Source organism: Rhea americana, unplaced genomic scaffold (assembly GCF_003343005.1).
Source record: "Rhea americana isolate MKP2758 unplaced genomic scaffold, rheAme1 scaffold_26, whole genome shotgun sequence".
NCBI classification, from domain to species: Eukaryota; Metazoa; Chordata; class Aves; order Rheiformes; family Rheidae; genus Rhea; species Rhea americana.
Window position 1 is genome coordinate 2,429,327 of NW_028186379.1, and position 22,697 is coordinate 2,452,023.

At 38.3% G+C, this 22,697-nt stretch overlaps 1 protein-coding gene across 3 annotated transcripts in view; it reads left to right on the forward strand.

The window, feature by feature from the left end:
- Nucleotides 1-22,697, forward strand: part of SATB1 (SATB homeobox 1) — a 74,933-nt gene that overhangs the window by 42,627 nt on the left and 9,609 nt on the right. For all 3 annotated transcript variants that reach the window (XM_085307501.1, XM_085307499.1, XM_085307500.1), the window contains exon 9: nt 5,364-5,519. In XM_085307501.1, coding sequence (XP_085163627.1) covers nt 5,364-5,519 — 156 coding nt within the window. The remainder of the gene's footprint in view (nt 1-5,363; nt 5,520-22,697) is intronic.

A 22,697-nucleotide genomic window follows, 5' to 3' on the forward strand; every position in this document is an offset into this window, starting at 1 on the left:
CATCTTGCCACTTTCCTGTGACAAAAGCTCTGTGTTAAACTTTTTCCTGGGGTATTCAAGATTGTAAATATTAGCATCTCGAGTAGCTAGGTACTGCATGGAGACGCAGTTCAACTCCTCCAATCTAGAAGGAGGGGGGGGGGAATTTTGTTGTATTTCTCTTATTCCTGTTGTTTTTTAGGGTTTTTTTATTATTATTATTATTCAACACCTTTAACTTACCACACAGGTCCTTTCTGGGTATTCCTAAGTCAAGCTCAAGGGATAGGACTAGTGTGTGTTGCATGGGAAAGAGAGAGAGTGGGATACTTTAGGCACTGTTCAGTGTCGAGCTGTGTTCAGAGGTTGGGTGGTGCCCACTGGGGATGGACTTGCCATCTGATCAGAGCCCATTGAATGCTTTGGGATGAAAAAGGGTCCCTTCTCCATAGCAGATCTGGAAGGGAGAACGGGGCAGGCAAACAAGTCTTAGATTTTCTTTTTCAGAATATTTGGGTTTCAGAATATTTTTAGCCTTTCTGCAGTTAGGAGTGGTTTCTTTTCAGAAGACAAATAAACCATTTTGGCAGAGCTGGAGAATTCCCTCCCCCCACCTCTGTGCCCCAAAGAAAATTCCTGCTAACTCTTTGGGCTCATTTTCGTCCTATGTAAAAATAGAGTACATGCAAGTCAAGGGCAGAATATAATCTTAACAAGGCAATGTTTTAAGACGTATCCACAAATCTTGCATGAGTCATTGTTCTGCACACTCAGTTTAAGGAAACCTTCATTTTCACAAATGTAATCTTGGCCTACCTCTGGCTGCAGATAAAATACAGGTCATTCTTAATATCTGTCCCTGCTCCCAAAGTCCAGGTAATTCAGAGCAAAGGCAAACCCTTCATCCTAACTTACCTCTTTCTGCCAAGGTAATGTCTCAGTCTGTCTCAAGTGRTGTTGGGYAATTTCACAGCTAAAGAACAGAGTTAATTACAGGACCTTTCAGAAGAATGTCAAGTTTTCTTGTCCACTAAAGCAGTTTCAGCCTGGGTCCCAGAACCATCATATGATGTTACTCTTGAAAGACTGGTCTTGAGGACAGTGTCTTGCTAGTTTTTCAGACTACTGAATCTCCAATTCAGGGAACTCTGGATATCTCCAGCTTGCCCTAAACATCACTGTGGAGTCCTGGAATTCAAACATACACACAAGTCACACTTAGCCACCAGCAAAATTTGTATTTCTAAGTCTCTCAACAATTTGAGATTTAGGTTGATAGTCTTTGTGCCAAATTACATTTTAATGAAACTCACAATGAACAAAATATTAAATGCAACCCTCTCCCTTTGCAAAAACCACCATGGAGGAGAGTTAATGGAAACACTGACACTTAACTATAACTGCTCTTCCAGGCGCCACTGTAATAATGGAGTAGTAAACCCTGTCCTGATAAAAGCTCTTCTGAAAGCAACAGCATTTATTGTACCTCCTGTGCTATTTGCAGACCAGAACTGAAAAGTAGTTTGTTTTGCCTGGAATGAACTACTTTATGAATTTTAATGTACGATGTAATATTAAAAGCTAAACCAGGATTAAAGAAGATTTTTGTTCCCAAGCTAAAACAGTACTTATGAGAATATGTTATAAGAGATTTTGTTTCAGTTTTGATGGTGAAAAAGTGAGCTTCCGTATTTGTGGAAACTTACTCAGATTGGTTCAACAAACACCTGTCCTTTATTTAGGAAAATTGAATAAATCCAGAAGTTCTCATGACTGTGATCAATCTTATTTGATGATGAAATATGTATCTGGGCAGGCCATCAGGGGAAGGATGTGTTAGTTTTTTTACAGGTATTTTTAAATGACTAAATTGATTGTGATAGGAAGAGGGCCAGACAGATTTTAATTCTTGGTGTGATAAATTTGTAAAGTACTGCTCCCTTATTCAGTTAATATTAAGAAAATGTGATTATTTTCACAAACAGTTTAGCTGATCTATAGTTTCTTTTCAAACCAGAAAATGTAGGTATAAGTGTTGCTGGGGTGAGATGTTGTGTTTAAGTGTGAATGGGATGAGAGATTATGTTTTGTTGTGTTTTTCTTTCCAGAATGATTTTTTTCCACCTTCTCCCAAGTCCTTAAGTTGCATGGGTTTTTGTTTGTTTGTTTGGTTTTGTTTTGTTTTGTTTTGTTTTTTAGGAGGAGGGTATTTTTTTCAACATAAATTTGATCAGCCTCTATCTTAAACCCAATTCTAAGAACCCATCTTTAAGAACCTACCTTGAACCCAATTCTATCTATTCTGCACAACAGATTAGATGCTTGCTGTGTACAAATTATGAAACAGTCTTTCATACAGGTATTCACCAAGAGGTTAATTAGCATTATTACATGGTATTCATCAGACCAGAGCAGAGCAATGGCCCATCTAGTCCAGCCATAGTCTATTCCTGGTCTTTAGAAAGAAATTGTTAAGAGGCTGGGGAAGAATTTCTATATGTAAAAATTCTACTATGTAAATGGGAGAGGGAGAGGGTGTGACTGTAAACAACAACTCTTGATAGTCCCCAAGACAATTAGTTTACAAATTCAAGAATTTCAATCTCCCAAAGCTCTTTGAGCTAGTCTGGTATTTTGATGCAGATGTTTTCTGTTGCTCAGTTCCCTGTTCAGTATCAACAGAAGGCAACAGGAATCTTTCTTTTAACTTAGTGACACAGTAGATGCTGCAAAGTTGAGCTTTGTGTTGTACCTGTAAAAAGATAGATGAGATTTGCCTACCAGAATGGGGATTTTCAGTAGTTCCCCTGAGTTAAATGCATATCCATATTAAATCATGCATTGACAAGTGTGGGCAAAGATTCGTGTTTTAAATCATGTCACCAACATTGTGCAGAAGACTTGTGTTTTAATGACCTGAGTATTCACTCCACAATTCATTTTAGTGGTCTGTGAAGAATTGCTACAACATGGAGCTATTTTTTTGAAACCGAGTAACAATCAAAAAGGCAGCATGCTTGTGGAAGAAAAGACATTTTGATCAGGATCACGAAATCAAAGTATTTCTTTCCCAAAAGATTCTATGGAATTTCATGTTCTACCAGAGTACCTTCATCTTCTTTTCTGCCCTTAAGGACCTTGAAAGACTGATTACAAGTTAGAAGTACTTCTTTTGGAAGGACTGAATTAACTCTGACAGAGTTCGAATATATGGTCCAAGAGGATGTGTTGACCGCAAAGCCATCACTTTTTAATTTACTAATTTAGCTTAGCCTAGTTTTTGCATGCAAACAGTGAAAGCTGTCTCCAGTAGTATATAGTGCAGTATACTACAGTATATAACATTGCCATTGGTTATCAGTTTTCTTCCAATGGGTCCTTTTCATTTGTAATTTGCAGATGGTGGTGCTATGTGGTATTCAGGAGATGCACCTGCTCTTGCCCAAGGTTAATTTGCTCAGAATGAAGCATGTATTTTCCCACTCTGCATTTCCCACCTGAAGAGTGGAGGTTCATGGTGCTGTTCCTCATGTTGCCCACTCCAATGCCTCCATGCAGGCATCTCCAATGTTTCTGTTGGCCTAGGCTTGGCCATCACCTACTATGGTATCATATGTAAAACGCCATACTGTACTCCTCCAGTCATTGCCACAAGCTGTAAATTGCTTTTAAATGAAAACAAATCATACGGTATACCACATGCAACATCCTGGTATTTTTCTACATTTCTTGTGTCATTTAGTACTCCTGGTTTTGGACACTGGAAAGCCTAATGCCTACCAGTAGGAGGCAGTTGGAGGAAGCATGTACATATGCTTTGTTCTTGTTGAGGTTTTTCCATTTGCAGCTGAAGGGYATGTGCCAGCATTGCTCCTGTAACACCTAATAGACAAAACGGACTCRGCAGAAGTGGCATGCACTCACAGGTTCTGGACTAGATTATTTTATCTTAAAGGTACCATAGAGGGTACTACCATGAACTGAGCATGCTGACATTTCGAGGCAAAATTGGGCTGATGGTTTGCCTAAGTGTGACTCTCATCCAAACCCTTTGACTCATACATGAGATCCTGTGACATTGAAAGCTCATGCAGAGTGAGATTAACAGATAAATTATCATGTCATCATCATTTCCCTTTGAACCCTGAGGGGTTTCAAAAAGAACTTAGACTACACATCTAACTTCTAAATGGCTAAGTTAATTCAGCTCTCAACAATTTCAGTATGAATTGGTAAGTTTGAATCAAAATCAAAAAGCTGGACTTTGCATCATCACCTGGCAGAAATCCAGTCTTCCCCTTCATCTGTAGGTCCACTATTGTCAGGCAAGAATTGCCAGCATAGCTGCTAAAGAAAAATGTTATCCATAACTATGGATATTATTGTAGGGATACTCTGGGAAAATGCTCAAAATACTACTAATTTTCTGTCCCTCTCAAGTGATGCTGCAGAAACTGCACTATAACCTTGATGTGATGCTTCTTGGTGTTGAAACATAGCTTCCATCATTTCCAGAAGCTTTCCAATGAAGGAAGGGGTGATGTTGTCCTGTACATTATGTCTCCACTGATCTATTTTTCCAGTTTTCCTTAACGCTGCAGGTGCAGCAATAATAAAAGTAGTTGTGGAGTAATCATTTTGTCATGTTTTCATGTTTTTGGGTTTTTTTTAACCAAGACTACAAGAATCAATTTAAAATAAAAGTATATTTGATGTCAGTATTTAAAAAAGTAGATTTGATGTAGATAAGCAAAATACAAGACTTAATAGTTTTAATAAAGCCCCATCTTGGTTTTGTGAATGAGTAAATTTAAATATGCATTAGTTTAAATTGTTGCTTTTTTAAGTAGCTTAAAAATTAAACTGCTAACCCAATAGTTAAAGAGAAGGTAAACCTAAAGCGACAACTTTTCTACACTATCATGCATTTGAGTGCTCAGGACATAAAACATGAATCAAGATGCATCTGTACTTTTTATTTCATTTGAGATTCTTTTATGCTGTAGTTATAATTCTCACTTAATTTGTGTGAGGCAGAGGAATCATGTAAAGATTCACAAGTCTGCATAAGGCTATTTGACAGGTTTCCACCTAACTTGTTTTATGATGAAATTCACAATGGTCAGCTAACAATCACTCATATTTCAGCTACACTCACCTGTTACAATATGCTGGATTTTCTTGTTTCCCATTTGCCTGAACTGTGGCTTAACTTATAGTGCTAAAATATAAGACTGTAACTTATAATGTTAAATTTCTGGAATGCTGAAAGAATATCTGAACAGGTTTGAATAAAATAGAAAGGGTGACTACTAGGGAAAGAGAGAAAGAGAGAAAAACAACTTTTTCATAATAAAAAATGTCTCATAAAATATTTTTTCTAGGTCAAAACAGCTACTATTGCTACAGAAAGGAATGGAAAAACAGAAAATAATTCCATGAACATTAATGCTTCCATTTATGATGAGATTCAGCAGGAAATGAAGAGAGCTAAAGTATCTCAAGCGCTGTTTGCAAAGGTTGCAGCAACCAAAAGCCAGGTAAAGCTTCCCAGACGCGGCAGCTTCATTGTCATGCATGCTTTCTTTCCCGTCTGTTTTTAATGTATTTCTGTGGGAACTGTAATGACTGGCTGGATTAGCACAGGCCACAACTTAGAGCTCGCTGTTGAGTCCAAAGACCGAGTTGACAAGTAGCTTCTTGAGAGACGGTCTTCCCTCTTCCCCATCGGTGAGATGAGTTTGTTGTATGTTTGCAGGTCTTGCACAGCTTAGAAAGAATCAGTTTCATAAATTCGTAGTTGGTGTGAACGAGGAAAAAGCTGTGTGCGAGCTATAGGTATTGCCACACAATTAATCTCGAGGCGGTGATGTTTTGCAATTGCGTGTGCCTGTAACCAGGAATGCTGAGGGGTTGGGTTTTGTGAAAACAGTTAGTTAGCAATGGAGCTTGGTGAAACGGACCCACTCTTGAGGACGTGTAGTGGAGATGGGGCAGATATCTGAGTTGTCTAAACAAGTTACAGTCATCCAAGTTAAACCTGAGAAAATATGTATGATCTTTTAGGGAGTCCAATGACTGCTGGTTACCTGTGCATGTGCACTCATATACATTGCATTTTCAATTTTGAACCTTTTGTCATACAATACTCTACTCTCTTTTCTTCAAGTGAAATATTTCTGTCAAATTTTGTGGCAGGAGAGGGAGCTCAGCAAGGAAGATACTCTCTTGTTGGGCATGATTATCCTAAGTTACATGTCTTCTAAGAAAGTTTGGCAAAGTATGTGAAACYATGACCAAAGTGAGAATGTACTCAAACCAGTAAAGGAAAAACATATCAGAAAAATGGGAAAGACTAGACCYGTGGTTGTATCAATACTTGAAAGAAATGTTAAAGGCACCAATGACTACAAGGTTAAATTTTCATGTCTGATTAAATGTTAAGTCCATTTAGTCATTTTTTTCCTTTAGTTTTCTAAAACTACTTCATAGAAAAATATAGCATCTTCCAGTGAAAGCTGATTCTTGGTCTTTCAGTATCTGTATGCCTTTTTTCTTTTTAATATTATTTAACTTCTGATTTCTACAATGTTCACATTTTGCAGTTCACTCCATTTCTTGTACAGAAAGGATGTTGTCTCTTAAGTTATATACTGTAAGGAACATTTAAAAGGTTATTTTGGAAATGTTATATCAAAATGATTAAACTCAAGCTGTGGACTGTAAAAATTACAGCTTTATAGGCCACATGCCTGCCTACCCTTCAATCACTGTCAAAGTGATAATTTCTACAATAATATGTTTCTTTTATTGTGGGATTCTAAACACCAAGTGCTGTTTAAACATTAAACTGAATTGTTTATGTTAGTGCTGTACTCAGTGTGTCATACATCAGGCCACTACAATCTCCCATGGAATGTAAAAATTCTGTCATGAATCATGGCTTGTATATCGGAAATTACTGTAATTTTGATTGGAAATTACAGGGCTCTTGAAATGTTTCTAATTATGATAGAATGTTACAGCAGCTTCCAACCTGTGTGCTCCTCAGATGTCTTTATTTGCATGTCAAGACTAGGAGTTAGAGAATGGTCCGTTTTCTACACCTTCCTCTTTCCTTTGCAATTCTCAGCAGAGTCAAGGTATGAATCTGATTTATCAGCCCATATGATTTTGATCTGGTTTGATTTGTGTGATAATGTATTTATTGAAGTATATAATCTTAAAATTTTTAGGCAGGACSGCTCTTCCAATGTGGATTTTAGAAGGTGCAGGTAATCAAAGAGAGGCACAAAAGTTTCCAGAGGATGAAGTGCTTTTCTCTTTTTTTCTTTCCTTTTGTCTTTTTTCTTTTTGTGTGTGTATGTGAGAGAGAGAGMGCATTGGTATAAAATTTAGACTCTTATACAAACTATGTTGTGAGTATACAAAACAAAAGAAAACACGCAGTTATCTTCCTTTTCATTGTGGAGATTAGGCCCTTATTCTCAGAGGTTACTTTTCTCCTGAATTTAAGCAATGTAATGTTAATTTATGTAGTAAGCAAGTTTTCAAGACTGATACCTTCCCAAGGACAGAGTAACAGTCAATAGTTAGCCAAAGTGCCATTTGTAGTAGAAATCTGCTTTGCAGAAATAACCCCAGAGGTAATCTGAATGCGTTTGGTTTTCTCTATCCGTGTAACTGCTAATCAGCCACTCAGTATTTTTTCTTAAGTGTGTAGCAAGCCCCGTATGCTATAGCTATAGGCTATAGCTGTAGTGTAAAAAATTCTACATTGGAGCTTGCCTACAGTACAAAGGAGAACTATTTCTTAGGGAAAAGATCTTTCTCACACACAAAAAAAGGAACTTGTCTTAAAAGTTCTTTAAGAGGCTCTTAAATGGTTCATGAAGAGGTTCATTGCCTTTTCTATTTGGGAATGTTGGTTTCCCACTCAGAAATGGAAATTCTGGGATTATCACTTCCAGTTAMAATGAAAAGTCTGGAGGACATGTAGTAGAAAATGATATATCAGTTAAAATCTTTGTTTCTAAACCTGGCAAAAATTGAACATTCCTATGCTTTTATTTTGGATATAAAAATGTGATTAACTGCTGAATATAAACTATTGGAGTTACAGTATGGAACAGTACGTGATCCAAAGCAGGTCCTCCAGTGCACAAAGGTAGTTATTTGCTAGAGGACTTTTTTTTTTAAAGAAACTGATTTGTGTCAACGTTAGAAAGGGCTTCTAAATAGCCAGCATCTGCAAGGTGGCTGGGCTTGCCTGAGCCAAGGCACTGCAGATAACATTCTGCTGACTAGAGCACTTTGAGCAGAATAGCTATTAAACGATGCGCTACAGAAGTTTCTATTTAGGTAATGCRGAGGTAAAAATTGAGCATGTTCCCTTGTGTTGCATTAGTGCCTTTGATAACAGTTACCTGGTTCGCAGAGGACCATATATGGGCCTGCTGCTTGACAAACTAGATGATAGAGGCTTGGTTCAGCAGAGGTTTTAGTGCAAGGTAAGGCAAGGAAGGAATGACGAAAGCAGGAAGAGATTTCAGTGATATTAGTAAGATCATGCCCTGGCTTAGATGAGTGATAATTTACATATGAGCAGTTTCACAATGCGCTGTGGCAGCGGTTTCCTCAAAAACTGCATGGTGGCTTTCCCAAAGGAAAGGGTGCTTCTGGTGCATGGGCTTGAATGATTTCAGGAGTTTAGCTACACAGTTCTTTCTGATAGAAAATTCTTTTGCTTTRTAAGAACATATGCATTCTATCTGTTTTAAGGATTTCTATATATTTAATGATTTTAAGGACCCTTAAGGATTGTAAGGATCAACATATTGTCTATAAAATGTCTATTAAATCAAAATATGAACTTTATCAGTTACTATGTTTATACATAGGATCTAAGGAAGATGACTAGTTCAAATTGCTTGAATGCACAATTTCTTTTCTGGGTTTTAGAACCATAATTGGCAAAAACCACCTAATGTCCGTATTTAAAATCTTGCATTTTTTATTGAGTTTGGTCTGCCTAATAGGCCTACTTTTATTTTATTAGGCTATTTTGGAAAGAGAGCTTTAGAAAACAGCATAAAGATGAAAGATACCACATGATGGGTGTCTGCTCCCAGATATTTTAGAATTTGGTGGAAGTAGGGCATTATTTACAGTGTTGTTTGCTGAAATTTAATTGGCATACCTGAATAAGTCAAAACAAAAAGAACCCCCACTTACATAGATCTGTGTGGTATACATTACTTTAACAATTTAATCATATTGAGATTTTATTAAATTTCTAACCTGACAGTCTGATTCAAATAATTATGGAAGCACATTCCTAATTTCGTTATTTCAAATAAAAAAAAGTTGATTTGTGTAATGATCATTAAGGCATCATGGTTCAGTAACTATGCATTGGTTACAATGTTTTCATGTGGGAGCCAGGGATGAATTTTTTTCTTGATGGTGACAGATGCTGAAATCTAATATTATTCCCTACAAACAAACAAACAAACAAAAAATCCCAAACCTGAAGGCCCCAAGAGATAAGGCAAGTGTAGACTAGCTGTGTTCCTATATGTTTGCTATATTTTGAGAAGTTATGTTTATATTACTGGATTATCCTGAAAAGCTGTGGCCTGTACATGCTAGTATGAAGTAGGGGAAAAAGAAAAATTTTGCTAAAAATCAGCGTATGATTTTAAACCTTTCTTAAATTTAGGAAATTGCAGTTTGCAAATACTGAAGTAATATCAACTTTTGTACCTCTGAGAGTCCCATTTAAGTCTGTTAGCCAGGATACCTAAATACAATTACCTTATACTAGAATAAGTAGGTCAAATTGATACTCCTCTGCTGTTTCCATCCTGCAGACTGCTGTGTATGTCCAGCTAGGTGTCAAATGCCCTCCCTTCTCACAGAATAAAAATGCCTATGACTTGAAGACAGAGGAGGCTGAAGACACTTGGCTGCCAAAGGCGCATGCTTTGATTTTAACTTCAGAATGAAAGTAAGCAATACTACCCATACTTCCAGAAACCTCACGTAATTGAAGAGAATTTTGACCCATTATTTCTGAGCTGTGGCACTAGGTTACCTAATTCCCTGTCCTGTTGCCTTTGTCATTCACTTTGGTTAGGCAGTTAATTCTCCTTGAAATTAATAGGTATGCACGCGAAGCACAGAGATAAAATCAGTGGTTGAGCAGACTGTGAGTTCTATTCTAAGCCATTACACGAGTATTTTGTGCAGTGGCCTGTTATTAGAAATGTCCAACTTTTCGCCATTAATTGATCTGAAAACTCAATTTGGAGTTTCCTCTTTTTAAACTCCACATGTGGAGGAGGACTGGRTAGGTAGAGAAAGTGCATCTGACATTTGTGAAGTAGATTGGAAAGAGTTAAATGGGAAGGGAATGCTAAACATTGGCACTAAAATTGCTTTTGGCATGCAAATACCATGCTTTTCCTGACATAAATATTTTCAGAATAGGCCATTAGAGTTCAGGTATATAAAACCCTGCTTTTACTGGAAATTTTAATGCTGTAGTAAACCCAGAGATTTATGGTGAAAAATTGAYGTCTGTTATCTCACTTTTATCTTTTTAACCAGCCAGTTTTATAAATGCTATATCTCTGATCTGGCTTTTTCCATCTAGAGACTAAGCTATATACTCTAATAGGAAAGTCATTTTTAAACAGCTTCCCACATTGAACAAGCACGATATTGTGGATCTGGCAAGGAGATGCAACATGCCATTACCGCAGATGTATAATGATCTATTCAAGTATTTTCCAGTGGGGGGAAAGAAAGCTTTTTATCACCAGGAGGAACCCTCTAGTAATAATATGGCTTTATAGGGGGGAGCAGGGGTCCTGACATTTATTTTTCTCCTGGCCACATCGTGCCTTGCTCTGTGCCTGGCATGCTGTCCTGGCCCGCCACCGGTCTGGGGGCAAGGAGGGGGCTTGGTCTTGCGTCGGCCACCCYACGTCTACGAAGAATATTCTTTCTTTGTCTCCCTCAGAGCAGCTGAGTCACTTCCTGTTTTTAAATCTTGGCTTAAAAAACCTTTTTTTCCTCTGCAGCTTACAATGGATTCTCTGTGAATTGTGCAGGGATCCTGCATAGAAAGATAGTAGGTAAAAATAAAGCGTACTCTTAGATCTTTCATTGTTTCGCGGTTCCTCTTAGAAACCTCCTCATCCTCATGGGAAGCTGTGCGCAGTAGTTAGAAGATGCTAGCAGCAGAAGTGCACCAGACAACAGCTTCCTTTTTTCTCTCTTTTTTTTTTTTTCCCTCCCCCCTTTAGTCCCCTGCTGCGATTACTCTGGCAGTTGAAGAGGTGCCATGAGTAGCAGGAGTCAGGACAGGATCAGGTGTCAGCGGGGACCAGAGAGGAAGAGTGGGAAAGAAAGATGGGCTTCTGTGTGCGCTCAGGAATTGCCCCATAAAACTGTGTGTCGTTCGGTGAAACTGTGAAACTTGGCAGATAAAGCTGATTTGCTTCTTTCACAAAATTGCGTGTTGCAGAGTCGTAGTGTTCTGTCCAKCTCGGCGCTGGGGGAAGGAGGTTTGCACTTTCCTGTCGTAGAAACGAGAGAGAGTGCTTGCTCTGCTCCGTGTCTTCTAGGTTTTATCTGTCTTCTTAGAAATGATGGTTAAAACCTTAGGAAATTTCCTTAGGAAAACATTTTTTTTTAGTTCTTTCTCAAGAAGGTGATCAAAAATTTGRCTTTGGTTAACTCTCTTATCCTTTAATCTGTGAAGAACTGGAGAAGGGTTGACATCGATCCTGAGCATATCCCGTATTACTAGGGTAGCCTTGATTAAGTGGGTTGACTTCACTGAGTCTTGATTGGTTCCCCCTCATAAAATATAGATAGCAACTTCTTGAATCAAGAGATGCACTGAAGAGAAACCTCCTTAAAATCTCTGAGGGCATTCGTATATCAGTGTGCGCTTTCCCACAAAAAATTTGTAGAAGGGGTGGAAAAATAGACCCTGATATAATTGAAGCCAAAGGAAGAAGTACAGAATGGAAAATGCTTAACTTACAAGAGGATAATGTTGACCACTTCAGACAGCTCCTTGGGGCTGCTCAGCCCTTTCAACAAGTGAGGCAAAGACTGCATTTGTTGGCACACATGAGAAAAAGTGTGATTCCTGAATCTGCTTTACACACGGGGTCACATCAGCTCAGACCGAAGGTTCCCACCGAGGGTGGCTGACTGCACAAACGTTTTGAACGCTCTTACGCGATCCACAGAGCCAGTCTGGAGAAGGGGTGGCAGCTTCGGGAGGCGCTGTGTGTGCGAGCCCTACGGAGAGCTTCCCTGGAGGAACGGACCGCGCGTGTGCCGTGCGTTATTTAGGAGTTAACGTTTAGCGCTTTTGTGGCCTCGTCTGGTGACATGTCCCCAGGAGCCGGCGGACGCGAGGACTGCCGAGAGCCCGGCAGGATGTAGCCCCATAGCGGGTCGCGGGTGGTCAGAAAGAGCAGACGCTGTTCCTGGTTGAATAGTTATGGCTGGTGGAAGGAGCAGGAATGTGTGGGAGAATCTAGGAAAAGAACACGTTTAAGTTATTAAGTGTATAAAGAAAAAAGGGAACCAAGTAGAGAAAGCTCTTTATAAAATACAAAATTACGTTAAAGAATGAAAATGGCACAACGTAAGGAATATTTGGTACATGTTATTGAAACTGAAAAATCAGAGTATGGAATGAATTATAATTTAGCACAATCCATGATTTTACAGTTTTCATTTTGAATTATTTATCTCGAGTTACTTGATTAAAGATAAAATTCATCGACAGTATTTTGAACATCTATCTCTACCTCCCTTAATGACGAATGAAAAAAGTCCTTCTTATAACGTCATAATTTTTAAAATTGTTATTTGCATTGTTTCCGTATAATTTCCTTATATTTTGCAGCGTATTTCAGCTAGGCATTGTGTACATGCGATTCCGTAACCCATCAGGCTTCAGTGTTGCCTCAGTACCTCTGATTCAGTAAATCAGATCATAGGCAGCATGCTGTCATATAATAAGGTGTCTGATCCTTATTACCAGTTTGTTGATGCACAGACTCCTTCAAATTGACCATTGCAACACATGGTTTCCCCTGAAACTAGCTGTGATAATTAGCGTGGCTCTAATGAGACAGAATGTCACTGATCTTGTGCTGAACTGTCGAGTATCGACGCTACGGATGGGAACTGTCAAAGCTTGCCATCTGTGACAGAGCTTGGCATATTCCATTTGCAAGGTAGAGCATGCTCAATAGACTGTTTTTAAACAAATGGTCCATTTCTTGATTAGGGCTCTGTGTTCTGTTACCGTGGAAGACTTTATGTTATAGTTAAACTTTTTCCTTTTTTTTATTTTTTTTTTCCTTTTTCCCYTTTTCTGCTGGGTTAGCTTTTTAGGAAATGAAAGTGCAACTAATTCTTAAACCTATGTATTTTCCTTTTAATAATGACCTTTTAGCTTGGCGGGGGAGTTTAATCATGCATTCTTCCTCCTTCCCCCAGTTATTTAACTGAAGTAATTATAAAGCTAACACTTTAACAAGGCTTTTATCTGATTTTTAAGCAGTGAAGGATATGGGCAGGGTGCTTTTGAGGGCTAAAGGAACAAAAATACAAAAGTCTTGGATCATCTGAAGCGGGAGCGTGTGCAACTTGGATGAAGGAGCTGCAACGGTCGGGAGAGTAGGGCGTCTAGGCTCCGGAGAGCAGTCCTGCAAAACGCAGTACAAAAAGTCCAGCGCTGCTTATCATTCCAAAATATGCTTTGTTGCTTTTTATTTCCTCCTTCTCTGGCAGACCACACAGGGCTTGTTCTGAAGAACATTTTCACTAATCTGATCAGGCAGCCAAATACGCCGGGAAAACTGCTTTAATGATCCCACTAATTACCTCAAGTCAATATGAACTGTATTATTAGACTGAGGGAAAATATTCCATTAGGTCTCCCCCGTGGGAGTTTCTCCGCTTTGTGATGTCACCGAAGCCTTCGCCCTCTCGCTTGTAATTAATTTTATTTACACACGCAGGCACGCACAAGGTCACACCTGCACAACCGGAGCTGGCCGGGGAGCTAGTGGCACTCAGGCTTAATCAGATCTGTCATAATTACCATTCTGCATGTTTCTGACACACGCTGTGAAATATTTCAATTTAACTGCCGCTACCAGCACAACCAGATGTAGTGCGAGTGTGGCTGCATTGGAAATATTATTCCTCAGGATAAACTCTCTCCTCCTCCTTTTTCCTCCCACCCCCTCTCCCTTTTACAGCTAATGTGGCACAGAAGCTGATGTATCCTGTAAATCTTGAATGCAGCGCTAGATTGATAACAGCAGATTAGACAGTTTAACCACAAACAGCTTGTTCATTTTTCACAAATGAAAACCACATGTGGTGTAACTAAAATTTCAGGCTTCTTTTTTTTTTTTTTTCTTTCTTTCTTTTTTTTTCCCCCCTTTGGTTGTTGTTTCCTTTTGTGTGTGCGTGTGTGCGCGCGCGCGCCTGTGTGCGAGTGCTAAGGTCTGCCTTTCACTGTAAAGGARCGAAATAAAAGTGTGAACATATAGGGGAAAAGAGACACTGCTTTGGCTGGAGATTTTTTTTTTTTCTCCGTGACCTTTAATAGAAGCCTTCCTTGCATTGGCAAAGAAATCAGGTATCACATSGGGAGGGTTGTCTCTCACTCCGAGACTTTTTAATCTCCGCTTTTTATGCCCACTTATTAAAGAAGTCATCCRACTGTGCTGTTTTTCCAAATAACATGCCAGCAAGCACCTCGCTTTAGGAAGTTCTTCTAACCAAAAACATAATTTTCACTGCTACTTGAATTTAGCAGAAATAAAATTTTCCACCGAAGTTTTTCATTATGGATTTTGCCTGCTTGCTAACTCTTCTATTTACTTCCTCCTCTGGGGAAAAGATACTTTCTTTAAAAAAAAAAAAAAAAAAAAAAGAATCCTCAAAGTATCTGGAATTTTGGCAAATGGGAAAATGATTTTTTTTAATGAAAACATTTCAGTATTTCTTCTCATAAGAAAATGGAGTGTAATTAGTTTTTTAGGAAACTAAATGTCTGGAAATTCCCTTTTTTTCAGAAATCCATTTTTTCCAGTTAAATTATTCAGCTTGCCATAATGAAACAGCTTTCAATACTTGGTAAGATTTTTTAAAACCATCTATTCTTTATTAGATCTCTGTTAGCTAATTTTCCTACACACAAAAAAATGTGTTTTTGATAGAAAGTTTAAATTAGAAGTTTCAAAAACAATTCTTACAGCAAGGAAAAWATGTAAATGTGCAGACTGCAACTGAGTAGACTGCTCAGAAGATGCTGCAGGTATTGTCAGGTGAGGCAAGTGGTACAACACAATTGATAGTAAGTCATCCAATATAATCTGTAATAAGGCCATGAAGGGACATTAAAAAAAGTGGCGCTAGTAAGAGACTGGTTGTCATATCCGTGGCCAATAATGTGCAGTACAGTGGTAAAATTGAGAGTGCAGGAGGCAAGCGACCCAGATTCAGTGTTCGAAGTCAGTCAAAAGAAAGCGAGCAGGGTAATTTTGAAAGGTGCTGGAGGTACGATTGTAGCACAAAACCTGGCTGCGTAGGTGACGCCCCGGGCTGGCGCAGGGGGGGTTGAAAAGCCACGCCGGTGCTCCTTGGCACCTGCGTGCTGAAGTCGCGTGGCTGGTAACGATATTGCCCTGAAATGGGCACAGGTTGGCTGCTGCCGGCAGCTCCAGCAAGGTTCGCACCTGGCGAAGAAGGGACACGTAGACAGGGGCAGCGCAAGCCTTGAAGGTGGTGCAGATACTTCAGAACAAGGAAAAGAGTGGGACAGGACAGATTYCCATAAGAAGAGGCAATAGGAGAAATGAGCTGTCAGGATTCTTGCGTAGGTCCAAAATCCAGCTCCCATCTTTTTTGTAAAATTCTATAAAAAATATAATGCAGTCTGGAAGCACTGGATGACCAAAAAATAAAAGAAAAAAGCCACACTCTCTCCCACCTCTTCTTTGAATACTTTTTCTTTCTTTGGTCTGGGTTGCTGCACTGCAGCTGCATGAATCAGCCCTTCCTCAGGCAGCACCTGCTGCCTGCCTGACGAGAGGTGCTGCTGCCGGCAGCTTGGGTTTCCTTCATCCTCCTCCCTCCTCTCTGCATCCTCACTTTCTGTTTTGTTKTCCTCTCATCGGCCTCACTAACTCCTCTAGTTCTTCCTGTCCTCTGAGCCCTTCTTTGACTTTTTTTTCTCCCCGTTCCTCTCCCGTCTGCACGCTCGCCATCTGCGCGCATCCCAGCTGCCTCTTTCTGCTCTCCCCTCCGTGCCGGAGCTGCGCGTTGGCCGTCGCGCCCTGGGTGCACCTCCAAGCGAGCGGTGGGGAAAGCGAAAGACAGCTACGTGTGCAACTACGCAGGGCGCGGCAGGGTAGATTTCTTCCTGCAAAACTGAGATCTGTGGAATATGTTACTATGAAAAATAAAGACGTTTTATGAAAGCGCAAAGATACAGTAATAGTCTGAGAAGCAGTTTGTTGCAGAAGTGACTGATTAACATTCAGGTGAACGGTCATTGGGCCAAGGAAGGAATAGGAAATAATAGATAGGTGTGCTTTCTCCCTTACTGTTAAACTGGATAATACAAAACACCTAACACCTGGACAGAATGTTACAGGATTGCTAGGTGTTGGTGAGAAATGCAACAGTGTTACCTTGCAGCTATTTTTTAATTTCACTACGCTTATTAATTTCCCATTTTGTCCATTTTTTGCTTTTCTCAAATTTAACCTTTAACTCTGACTTAAGATTTTTGGTTATGAATTACTCCAAATTGTTATATATTGAGTAGACTAATGCAAGCACACAGCTAGCTAAGTGGGGGGAAATTACAGTTTACAAATATTTATCTAACTCCAAATCTGCCAAATTTTATCCGAATGCACATTGTTATTCAGTGGTCATCTTGTTTTTCTTCCTGTGCCAAGTTCTCTTACGTCCGATTACTTCAGGATGGCATTTGAGAAGCAAATGAAGATAGTTTTCAGAATCTTGCTTCTTGGGGCTGAACAGTCCTTTGTAAAATTCCTTGATGTTTTGGGCCTCAACTCAGCAAGATTTACATATATATCAGTTAAATCTGTGGGATTGTTTATGCAATGAGTTAGTTGCATGTTAGGGAATTTTGCTGAACTGGGTTTTTAGCAACTCTAGTATTTGTAACATACTAGAAAAAAGCTCTACCAGTAGAGGAACTTTCTACTGTTTATATAAAAGCAGTTATGAAAAAATATATGAAGGGCTTAAACAAGATTCTTCTTCTGTTTGCTTTGGGGTAGGCAGTTTGCTTCACCTCCAAGCAATTATTTGCTATTCTTTTTTAGTATGAGAAGCGAGTCTAGCTAAAGGGATGAATTTGGGCAGCTCGGGGACGGAGGGAGTGGGGCAGGAAGAACTGCGCCAGCTCCCGCAGCACCCAGTACAGTGGCTGGCTGCTGAAACCTCTGTGAAATAGCGCCGGGCATAGCTTGGTTGGCAGTTTTCGTAGCCAGAAAAGATGAAGTCTAACCCTAAGCACGGCTCTCGCTGGGAGATTTTTGTCCATTTTGGTTTCGAGGCTGTTCTTGTCCCCAGCACAACAGCAAAGTGCCCGACAGCACTCTGCACTGATTCCCACCCTCCCTCCACCAGCCGGGAGGGAGAAACCTGGTCTCTCTCTTTTCCTTTTTGACCCAGCATTCCCACACTTTTAATTCTACGCCCCCAGCAACCATGCGACAAGTAAGGGTAGCATAGCTTTCTGCGGGCTTCGCTGCCTTCGTTTTCCCGTGGGTGGGATCTGTGCTTCTGACTGCTTCCTTCTCACTTGCTGGGAGCTTTCTGTCTTTGACGGGCATRGATTTTAAAGGCTTGTTTTTGTTTTGTTTTTTTTTTAATGTTAGGGCATTATTAATTTTCTGACTGTGTCTGTCATTAGCAAAATCTGAAGGAAAGCCAGGGGAAAGTTTATTTTCAATTTCTTTAAAACTCTCCTCACCTTTGGCGTTATCATATCATTAAATGTTCCTTATTATGAATCTGAGAGCTACAGAATCTGGCCAAATTACAACGAGAAATGTTAAAAGCAGTTTGCTTTTTATCAGAATATTTAAATGTGCACTTCAAATATGTATGTAAAAATTTAGTTATGCCACAAAATGCAGAAGGATGTCTGAGAATGTATTTGGGCAGCGTATTTTTGTGCTGATGTTGGTTGTTGGAACGTTTTCTCAACACAACTGAATTTGCAATTAAGTCCGAATAGCCACAAGTTTGTGATTCTTCAGTGTGTGTTAGATCTTCCTATGATCCAAAATGAATTCTGAAAAGGAAAAGCATATGACAAGAATTTAAAATATTCCCTCTAGGAAATTACAGTCTTAAAAAAATAATAACAATAAAACCAACAATGTGATATACACGGGTATAAGTAATTGTGGAAGTGACACTTCGGGTCTGTGTCCTTTCTGCTAGAGGCCTTTCCCCCAAAGCAAATGTTAAATCTCTGTAAGTAACATAATAATAAACATTTGCTGTTCACATGTAAATTGATGATAGTAAAAAAGATGTTAAAAACTGCCAGACTCTTTCTGTTAAAGACACTTCTCTAACTAAACTGTTAGATATGGCTGCCATACAAAAATTGATTGCACATTTAAGAATAAATAAATATGAGACTATTAAGGGTTTTGGTTGGATTTAGGGTTGTATTTACTTTCAAGTGAAGCATTGGTATTSCAGTGAAGTCACTTCTTCTCTTTACTTAAACAAAAGATGAAGGACTATGTATTTCCAGTTACCCTCTGTGAAACCCACTGACCCATTTTATATGCCTATACTATAAAAAGAAATGTACCAGACYAAGACTGATTTGTTTAATAATTAGTAGTTGTTTTTTTCTTGTTTTGATTTTTTTTTAATTGTTAAGTCCATTTTTGTTGTGTGTAACTTATGGTTACAATACCAGTTGAAATGTGTGCGTGAAAAAGGAGGGATGTGGAGGAGAGGAAGGCAGAATAAAGCCTCACTATTTTTTAATATCCATTACATTTTCCCTTCTTATTACATATGGATGTTGTTGCATTTTACGTAAGATTTTCAAAGGAATGCATATTATGTTTTTGATTAGGTCTTGCCTATCATTGCTAGGCAATTGAAGGCAATTCTGTAAAAAAGATTAAATTTAAACAAGGGAAAGGAAAGGTAGAGGAGACAGAGCTGAGAAACTTAAGTTTGAGAGAAATCCTGTATTAGATTATTTAATATGCTCTGATTATTCAGTATACTCCATACGGAACTAAAAAGTAATGATATTTTGTATTTTTAGTCAGTTTTAGAATTTTAGGAGGATTAGAAGTGTTTTACTTTTTTCTTTCCATGAGCTGRAATTGTGTCTCAAGTGTTTGTGTTCAGCAAATACACCCCCATTTTGATACAGTTGCAGGCCCTAATCCAGCAGGCTTTAAAGCAGTACTGGGTTTTAGTCACTAATCCGTGGCTCCAAGTAGAGAGAGGTCTAATATGATAGACCAGACTGCAAGAACAGGGGAACAGGGCAGCAGCTGTCTAGGTCTTTTTTTTTCTGTGCTTGTTTGCGGCTCGTCATTGAATTTTATAGGTTTCTTTAGAAAGCTCACTTTTTCTGTTTATTTACTTAGCTGTGTACAAAAATAGAAATATGTATTAATTTGTAAATGCTGCATYTACGGGAGGAGAAAGGGCAGAGGGAAGAAGAGACATGAGGAATCTTTCTCCTAAAATGCCACAAAAAATGTCAGTGAAATATTATCAGTACTGCTCCTAGCTCTGTGGGCATCTTTTTCACAACCCAGAGAAGAGAATGAGACCAGCAAGATATTGCAAGTGAATAATAGGTTGAATAAGAAATATTAGGAGATGGCATGAACTGTTTCAGTATTCTTCCAAGGAAGGGTTTCCTGCTCGTGAAGTTTACCTTTCTTCTGAAAAACCCTAAGAGGTTGTGGGATTTTTACTTTGTTTTAGTAAATCTCATCTGTTATGATGGCAGATACAGATTTACTCTAAATTCACATCTGGGCTTCCCCTTTCAATGATCTAGTAATGAAAGCCAGCAAAACAGATAAACCAGAGATATCTGGAGATAAAGGACAGCTTCAAGTTTCAAACTTTCTCTGATTTAGTAGAATGCTCAAAGGCAAAACCTAAATCTTAAGACTGATTAGTGTAAATAAAGTAATAAAACAACTGCCTTTCTGGGGACATTTATTATCACTTTAGGCCAGATCTTAAGGAGAGACATTCTTATTCTGGTATCTCTACTGATCTTCTGAAACAGGCTGAAAAACAGCTTTTGCTTCTTCAAATACAGTGCTGGCGGTTTTGAGCAAATGGGTAAATCCTGAACTATGGAAGATTCCCATCATTTTTTAAAATTACTTGAAAGTGTATGCCTCAGAGAAGTCAGTTCTTAAAATTACTTGAAAATAYAAGCCAAGCTGAAAAGATTTTCACTAACAAATACATCATTCAGTATCAAAAGCTACTAAACTAGATAGATAATTTGCTTTTCTAAAATTTTAGAAAATATCCAGTGACCCTTCTTGTAATAGATTTCAGTTCCTCCAGGAAGTATTTAGGCCTGTTCAGCTTGGCATAGAAGATAAGCAGGTCAAGTTATGTAKTACAGGAAAAATAAACGTGCAGTCAGAATAACTGCAGCAGTCAGGAAATTCCAGAAAAATATTTAAGGCTACAAGGGATCATTCTGATCATCTAGGCTGTACTCGTGTCTGAACCCACAGGTATTTCACCCAGAAAGAAGTCAAACTTAAATAATCTCAGTCCAAAAATAAATTTTGAATTAAGCACTCTGTTCTTATCCTGCAGTGGATGTTCCCTGCTATATTTTTGGATAATACAAATGTCAGGCAAACTGCATTTCTGAGATAAATTAAAGCAGAGTTCATTATTACTTATTTGTTGCATTTGTTTGTGCTGAAATGACAGTTGTCTATTCTGCTTCACAATACCATATGTATGAGCTTAGTTATTCAGAACTCTCTGAATTTTCAATCTTGTTGAACACTGAGAAATCTCAGTTGAAGGGTTTAATGCGTTTTCCAATCAATGTGTAGGAGAAATTTGGCCTTATCAATTTAAATGCTGGAGATCCTTTCATTGCATTATGGAAGAATCTTCTCTAAGCAGAGATTATTCTTAAGAACTTCATAACATTTAAAGGTTAATATGTTAGGTAAAGAACAATATCTTAAGACAAACATTTTTATTACAGGACATGAAGGGATAGTTCTGATTAAATTACATGATTATTTGAATGGGAAAGAAGACAAAGTGCATCATTTCTTGCCCTCAACTTTAATGCCTTTAATCAAATAATGACCTTCTGGAAATAGTTAATTTTAAGCATTTGGAAAGATCAATACCACTTTGCCACCAAAAAATGGCCCAGATGATGAAATTTGATGTATTTAAAGTACCATTTCACCCTTTTAACCTAGTAAATAATTTAAAATGCTTTCAGTACTCCTTTGCTACCATTATGTATCTCAGTCAAAGTATTATGACTTTTCCAAAAGCAACCTTTCTGTACAATGAGCAGCTCACAAGTCTAATATTGCAGGCTAAGACTACATGCGTACATTGTAGTAGTGATGCCRACCTTTTTTCTTCTCTTTTATACATAGATTCTGTTTTGAAAAGAAATGGAAATCTCTGTGATGAACGCAGCCATTTGGAACAAAAATGAGATTTGTAAAGCAAGTTGGATGGCTTTTGAAGGGGAGAAGTCAATGTTTAAAGTTTAGTTCATGAGTTCTTTTCCTTTGTTTTGTCTGTAAGCTTTTGTGTTAAAGGTGAAGGATTTGGGCTGCTCAGACAATTAAGAGCCCATTTTACCAAGTGTAATTTCATATCAGTGTTCTATAAACTGGAGTGCCTTCAGCATTGTAAATAAAAAAAAATTGCCCTCTATTAGCATGTTTGTGGGCAGATTAAAAACAGCCTTCATTAGCATAAGTAACACTTACAGATTCTTTTAAAAGTAGAAAATTATTTGCTGAATGATAAATTGCTAGCTTTATAGTTAGTTGCTGAAAATGTGCTCATTCAAAATGCCTACTTTAGTTTAGTCTACAATACTCATTTTTTTGAGCCAGAAGTACTGTTTAATGGATTATGTACTTAGTCTTTGTTCATAGTGGATGCTGAAATGCAATTCACACTTTCTGCTAAAATGTTTGTATCAAATACCTCCCTATTTAGACTGATTCTTTCTAACACTGTATATTTTTATTATACTGTATGCCCCAGAGACTGATACAAAATAATCTCACTTATACTATACCAAAGAAAAACTGTTCATATCTTAGCAGTGATACTGTAAAATGTTTTGCCTTTTTAGATTCAAATTATAGCTCTTCTTAAAAATGTTTAATTCCTTGTTAGCTATACTGTAAGAAATATTCATCATTTAACAAATTATTATCAGTATAACGAATACACCAAACAAAAGAGTTCAGTTGCTCCACCTTGAAGCCCTTTCTTTTCAGGCTAGATATATTTGTTGCTGACTTGAGAGGCTTTGCCCAGAGAACRTCTTTAATGACTGTAATGCTACCCTCTTTGATCTAATTAGAATTAGTATT